At 40.5% G+C, this 12,560-nt stretch overlaps 1 protein-coding gene across 2 annotated transcripts in view; it reads left to right on the forward strand.

The window, feature by feature from the left end:
• The first annotated feature begins 6,547 nt into the window (after positions 1-6,547).
• The window catches only part of gpm6bb (glycoprotein M6Bb), a 29,103-nt gene continuing 23,090 nt past the window's right edge, over positions 6,548-12,560 (forward strand). For both annotated transcript variants that reach the window (XM_085384125.1, XM_085384126.1), the window contains exon 1: positions 6,548-6,704. In XM_085384125.1, coding sequence (XP_085240251.1) covers positions 6,701-6,704 — 4 coding nt within the window. In that variant the 5' untranslated portion in view covers positions 6,548-6,700. The remainder of the gene's footprint in view (positions 6,705-12,560) is intronic.

The raw sequence follows: 12,560 nt of genomic DNA on the forward strand, positions 1-12,560 counted from the left end.
TGGATATAACTTTCTTTTGAATAGTCTATCACCTGTTATTTTCCTGTGTATTTTTTGGGTATTTTCTTTACATATAAATTAATATTTTACGTAAAACTAAATGCTGGCATTTCACAATCCAGTTTCAGCTTCTTATTCCATGGATTTGTATTATTATTGCTATTATTATTTTTAATCTATTTTGGAAGAGTTCAAGAGCAGGACAGAGATGTGAAGCACGCACTCTTGCCCGCACAAAACTACATGCTTTCATTCCAGACTCAGGGGAGACAACAGGAGAGCGGCTGCTTGGAGGTGATACAATTCAAGTAGCATAAGGCGCCTGTTATCCAATGAGTTGATAATTTCCCTCAGGTAAACTCGAGCACTCAACTTAATCTGTCAAGTAACATAACAGGAGTCCTCTGGAGAAATTTCACTTTCAATATTTGTGATGGGAAAAAGAAATCTTATTAATGTAATGTGTTAATTGAAAATGCCTAATAAACGAATGATAAATGGCCAGTAGGGCTGTATATGTGTGATTTCTAAAGGCAGCTGTCTGCTTCTATTATACAATCAAACTAATGAGGAACACTGTTGGAGTTAAACACTGAAATTAATGAGGTTTAACTCTTGCTAACTCTTATTTGTCTGTGCTTTATTATTTTCTTAATAAGTGACATCTAAAGCCACGTTGTTATCTAGATAATCTCCTACTTGTCAAGCTGCCTTGACTTCGGTGTATAAAACATGCACTCCAACAACATCAGACACTGAGCAATGACACAGTTAAACGGTGAACCAGACTATTTATTTACTTATCCCGGTGTGAAGCTGCAGCATAAAATTCACCAGACAGTTTTGATCGTGCAACAGAAATAAAAGCACTTTCCTCTCTGCAGGAAATCAGTGGGACAGTGACAAGCACGCACAGAACCGGGACCCCGAAACTCAAGCTCACTGTGAGAGACTTTCACAGTAAATGAGTCAGCAGACAGGGGACAGATTTGTTGTCAAGTGTGACATTTTTGTAAACAACAGACTTTAATGTGAAACTTAAGAAATCGGATGTCTTCTCTGTGGTTCATGCCTTTTTTTGAAGCAGTTATAATAAATAAATAAAAGGGGCAGCCCATAAACTGCTGAGTTTATACAAATGAGGATTTTTATCACAACAAGGAGAATGGACATGTCAAGATTTAGGAGAAATTCTACATTATGTTTTGGCTTCTTCTTCTGTACTTTGTGTCTCTGAGTCACCATAAAATAACGCACTAGATGGCAGCATTGTCTAGACTTGGGTTAAGCTGTCGTCTATGTCGCCATCAACCCAGCTACCAAGAAATCCAAAGGTTTACCTATACAAATCTTCTTTTTTAAAGAGCTTCAAATAGCATGTAACATGTGGTCTAAAGCTCACAAAAATATGCTGTGATATTGCTCCTGTCCATGGCCATTACTGCCAAGAAAGGATGGGAGCGGTGGAGAAATTCAGCGACAGTTTCCATCAGTATTAAGGTCCTGTTTGCATGTCAGAATCAATAGGTCTCATATTTTATGCTTGTCTGCGCTTCTTACCTGGCATAATTGTGCTATCTCTATTTCATATGTGCAGCAATCTTTTTTTTTTAAAAAAGCTTTGAACATCAGAAAATACAGCTGGTAGTTAATTTATGAGGAATGCTGTTGAGCCACAGTGACCCAATTATCTCTGGAGGCAGAGCCACGAGGGTGTGTGTATTGCTTTGGTTTTTCCATTCCCTGAGTTAAAGCTGTCTACTAAATCTAGCCACTCCTCTCACCCTCTAACACCACCACAAATCAAGGACAGCAGATGCAACACAGTTTGTCCTGCCTGTTTCTTAATTCTCTCCTTCCACACACGGGCTTAGAGCGAAACTAGCCTGGGTTTAACTTCCTGCTCTACTCCCAGCTGTTTTTGTGGCTACCCTCAGGCTTGGGGCCTCGGGAGCGATAAATTACATGAGCTCACTGCTGCTTACATGTTCTTCACTCCCGTCAGCCTGCTGGGGTCGGTCACCGCCATTGTCTATTTTGGCTCATAAGCACTGGTGATGCATTGTGTTTGCAGAGCCTCCTGCAGAGACTGATATGCTTAGAAAACACTCCCAAGACAAGACCTTTATTTTGTTAAACTTGATCAAGATATAATCAAATTCAAAATCAAATTCAAATTTTATTTGTCACGTACACAGTCATACACAGTACGATATGTAGTGAAATGCTTGGACAACTGCTCGTGACCTAAAGAAAACAAAAAAGGAAAAGGCTATGAATAAGATAGGAAATAAATATGAAAAATTAAAAAGGGTAAATTTAACTAGGAAGGAATAAAATATAAATTAAGGTTAAAAATGAAATAACTGTACAACACAAATTAGAATGAAGGGTAAATTTAACTGGGAAGAATAAGATAAAGATAAATATATAAATATATAATCAGAAAGTGTCTGGTCACGTGGGACTGTGGTTTAAAATAAAAACACTGGATAAAAATCCATCAAACATTCACCCCTTGGGGCACACGTGGGATCACTGTGGGCCCTATTAAAGCTACTTCTGGTTGCCCTCTTATTCTCAAGGGTTCACTACAGCAGGTAGCTCAGCATATTTCATATGACAGATTTTTTATATTGGATGTCCATCTTGAAAAGGATTTGTAACTCCTCCCACAATTGAACTAGGGATGTTTTAGCTGTTAGCCAAATGTGTAAACCAATACACCAAGTGAACCCAAATACTGGCATAAAATGTCAGCAACCTCGAGGCGTAGGCTGCCCTACTTGATTTGACGGATTTTTATAACACATACTCTTCCTGACAACCCAAGAGATTTGTTTGTTGAATCAGTTAACCTCTATCACCCTCAAATTTTTGTACGTATACTAAAACACATAAGTCACGTGTCTCTGTATCATGTTTCCTTGTTTTAAATAATTTGCCAGCAAACATGCCTATGTGAGCCCCAGTAGGTAGGTGTGGCTGAACTGTGGGGCTGTGTGGACAGGGAAAACCCAGGCTCATCACCCATACAAGGCCCACAGAAGTGTTGCCTTTTAGCCCCCTTATATGGCTTTTCTGTGGGCAAGCCTATAATGAAAACACTCATGACGACCCAAAAGAGCAAAATTCTTATGGGTCCCACATGGGTTAGCCTACATGAGTACCTCACTGCTCCACCTGTGGGTTAGGCCATGCAGGCCCCACAGTAGTTTTACCCACTGGGACACTTAAAAAGCAAAACAAACAAACGGGATTGTCCCCACTGTGGGCCCGCATGGGCATATTTGCTGGAACCATGCTTTCTCTCTAAGTGCGCATGCTTCCAACTTGCAAGTGGGATTTAGTTTTATAGGCAAGCTGAATAGATTAGATTCTCTTGAAAGCATTTTGCGAGTAGAGGTAAACAACATTCTTCCTCCGTATTTTCCACTGCTTTCCAAATACTAAACCAGATGTTGACTCCACACTAAAACCTCATATGTTGTTCACTACAGTTCCAGGTTAAAGTCTGAGGAACAGCACTAGAGTTTGTGAGTATCTACTTTCTAAAGCGAACAGAGCTTTAACATCATTCACACAGCTGGAAGGAGAATCTTTGGATTTCTCACCAGAGTAACAAATCTTTCCGTTTATTCCAAAACATGAACTCCAAGTGCACAGCTACATAGAGTACACAAGAGAGAGAGAGTTCAGTCAACATTATCAACAGCTGAAACAGTCTTTATTTTAAGGCTCAAAGACACTTTGTGTCAAGAGCCAAGTCTTCGCTTCAGTCTGTGTCAGCACTGAAAGGACTGTGTATGACACACAGCGCCCAAATTTCAAAGAGTAACTGGACAACAATGCTGTCGGTCTCTGTGTTCAGTTTAGTCTTCAGCATGTGATATGCAAACCCTTCTCCGTCTTTTATACATGAACTAACAGTAAAACGTTTAGTGTGTTAAATAGATTATGTCTCACACACGGTTCTTTCAGCACTGACATAAACCAATCCAAATTGGAGTTGATACTTTGCACTTTAATGGTGCAGACATTCAAACCATTTTAAAGTCAACATGCTGAAAAACAGATCCTGTGTAACTTTCAAAATGCTTAAATTTCATCTGCTCGCTGAAGCGTGACTATTCTGGGAAAAGACTCAGGTGTGTCCATATACTGCAGATTAGTCCACAAAACTCTGCAGCTGGAACAAGTTTTTGTGCACTAATGTTATTGAGCCTTTTTTTTTTTAGTGTATGCTGGAATTGAATGTTTAAAGCTTACTCACCAGCTGAATAACTTCAGAAAAGAATTTGGAAAAACTGACGTAATCAATTAAACTGTCTTAACCAAACATTCATTACCAGACTGTCTTTCTCCACAGAGGGGAAACTTTGTAATCCTTTGAAAATTTGAGCAGGGAGTTTTGCCATTCAAGTTGTGCTATTCAACACATTAAGGAACGCCTTGCAGACCCAGATTGTTCAACCAAGTCATGTAACCGGCGATCTGATGCCAGCTTCACTCTCGGAGCACTTTAAACCGCCTCTCATTTTGAGCTCATTCACAGTGTCTGCCATTTTATCTGCGGTTTGTAACCATGGTGGCTGTTGTGTTTGGTACAGCACTTCAGCAGCTTTTCTTTATTTGCAATTAGACGCTCGAGGATTACCTCAATTTGCCTCTGCTGACTGCTATCAGCCCTGTTTCACTGTGCTTATCCTTAATTAGGAACATAACATAAATTAGAGCAGAGAAAATTGCTTCAAGATTTAAGAAATGTTTGGGTTTTGGGCTGTAATTCCTTACATTGCCTTGCTGGTTAGAAAAACCTTAGTGTTTTGTCTGTAACATATATCTGAGGTATTATTGTCACACATCCAGGTCATTGGTGCTGAACAGAAAAACCTACTTCATGTCCAAATTACCTTTCAAAGTATTTTCAGAATGTAACTTCAAATTAAAATGTGCTTAGCCCAAGTTAGTATTCACGAAACAACCCCCTCAGAAATAGGAGATGTTAAACAACCCAATAAACAGTAAGGGTTTCTGAAGATTACATCATCCACCTACAAAGTCAAATTTCATATGGTGTGTGGATCACTTTGTTAGTGGCATGGCTGTAATGTCAAATAAAAGGGCATTGTGTGTGTGTGCTTTGTTTTTATACAGTCAGCCCTAATAACAGTTGCCGGCATACTGTCTGCCAGCTGCTGTGCCTGCTGTAACAGCCAGCACAGTGCTGGAAGTTTCCCATGCAGATCACCTATTCACTGACGTGCAGCCCATGTACACACAGATAAACACACAAACACACCACCCATACACACACAAAGTGATCGGGGCACTTTAGTCGTTTATGATGATGCAGATTAATGACAATAAACTCATGTCATATCAGCCAAAAATGTTTTGTGTAGAGCTGAAGAACTACTCACCATAACTGTGCACGCATAAAGAAAAAAATTTAAAGGTTAGTGGAGCTTTTCAGTAAATGTGCACTTTAGAAAAAGAAAGTGGATGGTGAATTGAATATAAATTATATTAAGTGAGAAAAGAAGGATGATATTTTCCTTGTAGATGTGAAGCTGACCAGTTAAATATTTGCCTTTCGGCTACTTTTCTGTTTTCCTTGATGGGAAGATGCCCTGTTTACCATGAAACAAACCATTGAGAATTGCCCACTTGGCCACCAATGAAAAGACTGGATTGGATTAGGGGCTGCTCAGACCTCCTTGGAAACCGGATGCCAGTCTGCTGGAGTGATGGTGATGGTTTTGTTTCTTTTAAAGGCCCTGTCTTTTTGAGAGGCCACCGTTTATCTCCATCCACAGAACTGATGTTGAGCCGACCCTGTGTCTTTAAAATCAGAAGTCTCACGCAACCAAGCGTAGTTGCAAAACAAATACAATGTTTAATTCTTCATGCAGGCTTTATATGCATTTGGCCATAGATGAACTAAATTAGGGTGTTTCTTGTCTTTTAGTAGAGGTGTTGGGGTAAGTCGGAAATGCTTTTGTGTCACAGGGCTGGCTTGAAAGATGCACAAAACATTCATTTAGAACAATTTGATTTACGTCAGTGAGCTAATCATAATTCTTTTTTTATCTTCTCCCCCAAATAAAGATATAAATAACTACCCATTAGCTTTAAAGAGACCATGGGGGTAGGGGTATACTTCAAGAACCTTACAAGTACCCTTGTCTGTAAAGCAAGCGATTAGCCATGTAACAGGGTACGGGAGAGGAAATCACTCCCCTCTGGTGACCTCTGGCCTCTCATTTTGACTCATGCGTCCTAATAGCTCGTTATTCTGTATTTTGGGGCTCAAGAGTAGGTTGATATCATGATTGAATTATTTATTTAATCAGTTAATCGACAGCGTTGGCGATAACCCATCCACTATGCGCAATATGGGGCTTTGTGCGCACAAATACGTCAAGATAAAATTGCTCACCAAGAGTAAAGAGCTAACTTTTTTTTAATGCTCTGCACTGAGGAGAGATGAGGGAGGGGGCAGGCTGAGTGAACTCCGTCCTCCCATCAGTAATCCCCTCTGTGGTGACGTAAGCCGGGCTGTCTCCAGAGGGACAGCCTTGAGTTTTGGAGCAGCCAGGCGGTCAGTGTGTGCATCCCAGGACGCAACATCAGTGTAGCTGGGGCTCAACTTTCAGCTGATAGCGAAACTTCAGACAACCAAGGAAAACTTGGAAAAATGGGTAAGTTTTACCAACAGATGTTCGCGACGGATGTAATGAACGCCTGTTGTTTTTTTGTTTTTGTTTTTGTGATGACAGCATAGATCACACTTGGCTCTAACTTTCGAGGTGCACGGATTGTTTAAAAGTACGCATAAGTGAAATTTTACTATTGCTACTAGTGCCACAGAAGGACGTTGTTTACCTGACCCGGTTGCATGAGAATCGGCATTAGAGCAGCCTGCTGAAGCAACTTGTGGAAAGCGATTAGACAGATTAGGACTGTCAGGATTCCTGCAGTCAACTCTGAGCGAGTCTGCGGAGGTGTTAAGTCCAGTTCAGTTTTCTGCCTTCACTGTTTCTCTTTTAACTTTTTTTAAAAAAGGGCCACAGAGGCTGAACTGTTTGGGGAAAACGTTTGATTAAAAGTTTTCACTTGGCCACGCCCTTCATTATCAGTCCTCGATTATCACATTGGTCAGCGGTGATTGATCACGTTGCGCTGATTGAGGTGAAAGGTTGTCATTGTTGTCCCGTCTCCCATCCAAACAGCTCAGCGTGTTTTACTGGCAAAGCTTGATTAAAATGTACTGGAAGCAGCATATTGCATTTGTCAGACGCTCCATGATCGGCTGTTGTGTTGTGCCAGAGCTTGTAATTGCTATCTGAAGGGCTGAGCTGAGACGGTACCAAGTGTTTGCCATCTGTGCTCGCAACCTGGGGGTGCGGGGCTCCAGGGAGGAATGAGGGGCTCATGCCATGGATGTTTAATAACGTTAAAACTGTGATAAATTGGCAACACATCCAAAACAATTAAATGTTAGTTATGAAATGTTCTCAGCTTGCACTGCGCTGGATATTAAACAGCTAAATAATTGTGGCCATTAATGCCATTTTGAGCTGCTGGATTGGGTCTGTGTAACATTTAATACCATGTGTTGTTTGTCACAGTGCAGCTGAGGCCAGGGAAGGACACTGTGTGAGAATGTGTATCAGTGCTCATTAATTCGCTATGAAGCTATCACAGAAGCGCCTTTGTGCTCCTAATTTGGAGCTGCTCCTTTGTGCGACTTCAGTGGCTCTTAATGTAGAGAGAGAAGTTCACTGAATTGCAAGTTGCCTAGCGGATGCCCTGTGAACTAATTCCCCACAGACCCTTATTCAGTGTCTCACAGAGGACATTACTCTGCATGGCAATCAACCTTTATGCATTGTCCACTAGCTAAAGCTCTCATTTTATATTCAAATATGCTCTGTGGCCCTTTCAGAAAATACACGACAGCCTGTTGTGCGCATGAGGAGATTGATTTGGAGACTTGTTAGATGCTGTAAAAAGTCCCCTTTGGTTGAATCAGAGAAGTGCTTTGTGCTCCTCTCAGTGATTTGCTTTGTTTCGTGTCAAGAAGAATTGCAAACACAAAAAGGATCACATGTAAAAAGCCTCGAATAGATATCATGAACCGAATGTGTGTAAGACTACGGAGTGTAGCGGTCATAGAGTGGTTGTGTAACTAAATGTCTAATTTGGTTTTTCTGGTGAACTCCACCTGACATGTTTTTCAGAGAGATCCTCCTCTGTCCTTGCCCCCGAATGATTTTAACAGTGAACTGGGTTGTGTGAAGACTGTGGGAGGATGACTTTGCTTTCCTCCAGCTCTATTCAGAGGAAGACAGGAAGACATTTTCCGCAAATAACTTGATAAGTTCTTGGTGTTAGTTCTGTGACTATTACCCCAGCGAGCAGTAGTTGGCTGCTATTAGCTCCCTTGATAACTAAACAGGAAGAAACTGTAGTGTTGGCTCTGCTGATTATTTATCATTGAGCCAAACATCTAAAAGAAGAGTGCTGGCATGAAGATGACAGACGTCTATCACGCATGTGATGAACACGCACTTGTTTTTAGCAAGAAAAGCATGTCATGCATAAATGTCCGGTAAACTTTCTTTAATGCAGATTGTAGGCCTTGAGCTATTGTGAACAAGTATGTCAAGCAAAGATTATTTTTATTTTTCACTAAATTTACTGGTCGGATTTAAGACATGTTTGGAAAAACATTTTCGCTTTTGCAGTTTATTTGATTAACATAACACAGTGTCTGTTCTTCTTGGAGCCTGATCCTGATAGCAAAAAAAAAAAAAAAAGAAAGCAACTTTTTTTTTTTTTCCTTCTTGTGGAAACTTGTGAAGCTTCTAGTCTCCGTGTCCTGTTTTCACTGTGGAGGCCTTGTGGAAAAGTTCATCAAGGCTGGTCGCTAAACAGATCCAAATGTTACGTCATTGTTATTGAGAAATTCAAGAAAAGAAGAGATAATCATAGCAGACAGTTTTAAATGTGTCTTTAGTTAAATTCTTTGCTGTACTTTCATGGCTCAGTTTGCACTGACTCACATGAACATTTAACGCTTTCAGGAAGTTTCCAGGCTTAAACAGAATCGATCCTGTGTTTTGATGACCCAAAAACACGGGAGCTGGGTGTGACTTGTGTGTGCTCTGTCTACATCAGACCTAGGATGCTGTTTGGAAAGTGTCTAATTACACATCAGCAGTGTCACACATACTGTCACAAACCCATGTGGTGAACTGTGTGCGCTGTGACCTTGCGTCCGGAGTCTGAGGAGGGAAAAGACCCTTAAACTACTAATCCCGTGCCAGCAGAGATGTTTTTTTGCACTTTCTGAACCAGAAACTTGTCAACTGATGGTTGAGCAATAACAGAAAGTTAGATTTCTATTTTGCCCCTAATTTTAGTTGAGTCACGGTCGTGGTGGTGGTCATATACACATCCTTCTATTCCCAAGATATGCACAGAAAACCCCCCCCCCAAAAAAAAACCCCCAGAGGACTGTGAGAATGAGTCACCGCAAAGATGTTCAAAGAGTGCTGAGAGCAAATTTGAACTTTGCTGTTTTGTGTTTGCTTGTGTAAGCCAAAGCATTCTGCTGTTAATTCCCATAGATTTTCACTGTCTGAAGTGCAGCTCAGTCTATATAAAGTTTGTTGCTCAAACATTACAACTAATCCCACATTTTATATCACCATCAGAAATTAAATATCTCTTTGTCTTCAGCTTTCAATCTTTAATTACTGTGAATACCCTGCATAATGAGGCAGTTGCTGTCATAGTTACATGATTTCTGGGCTGCTTTCCATTTGGCGACGCATGTGACTGAGCATCTTTGGTAATTGTACAGCGGTTGAGGCCCATGAAGCTCACAAAAGATGCCTTTTTAGTGCAACCAAGACTCCATCTGTTGTCCCCTTTTCCTGGTTTAATTTGTGCCCTCTGATATCTCCAGTTCTTCTCATCTTCAACCCATTTATGTCCCTTTTTAGTTGCTTTTAGTTTGCTTCCTGACAGCCAGGTTAGCCCAGGCACTCATGTTAATTTGTTGCGCTAATAAGTCCTTCGACTACAAAGAGAGCCATTGACTATTGTGACACTAGATGTTAAGAATAGACGTTCATGAGTGGGGATCCTTGTTCAAGCATGTCCCTCGCCACTTTTTACTAAAAGCCTATTCACAGTAAAACAGAAGGGGAAGGCAAGTGTATGTGTGTGTCATTCTGCCATATGCTTTAAAAACTCTATGGCATTGAAAATACTCTCTATGTGCAGGGGGGGAAACAGCTTTTAAGATATGCACAAGCAACAGTGTTGGAAACAAAATATGCCAAGGATACAATCTGGCCTTTATCTATTCTGCTAGACTTCAGAAAGACACCCATGATTAACAAAGTTAAACTGGAAATGCATTATGCTGGCATTAGTGCATGTATGCAGAGTGTAGAGGAGATATTTGCCAGTGGAGTAGCAATCTGTATCAGTGTTTTGTTCAGAGTCAGATGACTGTTCCAGAAGGCCTTTGGGAGATAATGGCTCGGGGAAAGCAAAGAGACGCTGCAGCTGATGAACATTTACTCATTGATCCAGTAGGCATTTGGCCCCAGTGCAGCATTTTCTGCTATCTACAGTAAACCACACCATACTGCTCTAGATGGCCACATTTTCCACAGCACATTAAAAACAAAAACACTCATTGCATGTGGTTTGATACACTTTCTATGTGTCACATGAGCAGGGAATTGAAATAGTCAACAATGCTTTCCCAGAATAATCAATTATCAATGCGAGTTATGGGTAAAAAAGTGAATTGATTGTAATGCAAGTGAGGTGGAATGGTGACTGATTACTTTACACAGAATAGTATGACTAAGCCTAGATATCTACGCTAGCTCTGAACGGTGACCAATGAGCTCGGTGTTTGGAGCCATGGGTTGATCACTAAAATGAAATTTTAGAGCAGGACATGAACTCAAAGGACAAATTCAGTCTGTGCTTTAGAAGCTGTATTGGCAGTTAAATATGGAGATGCCAAACATACAAAACGGAGGGCTCATGCGTGCAAAACACGGTTGTCTTGAGTTGTTTTGACAGAGGGCTATTTTTTTGTCTTAACTAATGTTTCAGGCATGAACATTTTCCAAACAGCATGTGAAACCCATACTTCTTGTCTTGTCTCTAAAGTGTGACTTCTCACCCAAACATTGCTCGTGGAAATTTGGAACGGCTAGAAACAGTTTGCTTTCAGGTGCCATAGCTACTTTGAGCACTCCACCTTTGAGAGATGTTGGATTTTTCCAGGCTCACTGAGTTTGTGGTTTAAACAAATTTATCTTGTTTAATAAGATATTTGGACTATGTAGACATGTTTGGTTGATCACAAGTGTCTTAGCCTGCTGTAGCTTTGGAATACTATTTCCATTCCATTTGTCCAAACCAGTACAATTAACTGAAAGGTGGCAGTGGGGGACTGAACTTCAGATCTATATATATATAGATATATATAGATAGATCTATATCTTGAGTGTATAAAAGATTTGAGTTAGCAAGTGTTAGAAAGTGTACCAGTTAAGGACACTTAAGTGCAAGTTCCTTTTCTATGTTCTCTCCAAGGAGCGATCACTATAAAACACCCATTAGTTAGTGATTCTGTAATTAAAACCCTCACAGTTGCTGTCTTGGAGCCAGAAGTTACCATATTTGAAGGAGTGGGTGAAGTTATCATTTAGCTAGTGAGCTTGGTTGGTGAGCTGTTTCCATAAACCATATGGATGCCATGCACAGGCACACATACCTGATAATTTTAATCCTAAATAACAACTAATAAAATACTAGAAATTAACTCATGAAAAACTCAAGTTATTGACTGCTTTTAAATGCTGTAACTTTGGCCATTTTAACATTTGAAGTCTGCATTTGTTGACTTTTTGAGCCAGTGTTGTGGTCATTAGAGGAACTGCGTTAGGTTTGATTTTCAACCTACAGAGGTTATCACTTGGGGGAAAAGCCAATGTATGGTTTTAGTGCTATTTGCTTGCCTAGATTGTGCCAAAACTAGCAAACCAAATTTTGTGGAACTTAGTGAAGAGGTATGACATTGGTTACATTTTTCAGTGTTTTTACTTCTCTTAAACTTGGAAAGCAATTGGGAATAGGCTTTTGTGGGCCACGGTTTAAATGTAAAACTACTTAGATGAATTGAAAAGAAATAAAGGTGCCTCCAGCTAATTTCACCGTAAGATCATCTGTCAGGAGTGAGAGTTGAATATATTAGTCCGCTTTTCAACTGTGGGAGCCTATAGGGTTGAGCTGTTGGCTGTGTGCCCACTGAGTGTATTCAACCCTCCACAGATAGGCCTTTGTCCTCAGTGCTTTTACGCAGCTGCTAAACAACCGTAAGACAAAAGCATCTGGGGTACCCCAGCACACCAATGAGAAATGCTCACCATATGAAGAGCCTTGCCAGACAGCCTGGGACCACTGGGATGCAGCCAAGTGCTGCGCTTGGGATGAATTAAGCAGGAATTTAAATGAAT

This window comes from Rhamphochromis longiceps, linkage group LG16, assembly GCF_057381845.1.
Source record: "Rhamphochromis longiceps isolate RC_006_pf linkage group LG16, R_longiceps_female_GT1.1, whole genome shotgun sequence".
Taxonomy (NCBI): Eukaryota; Metazoa; Chordata; class Actinopteri; order Cichliformes; family Cichlidae; genus Rhamphochromis; species Rhamphochromis longiceps.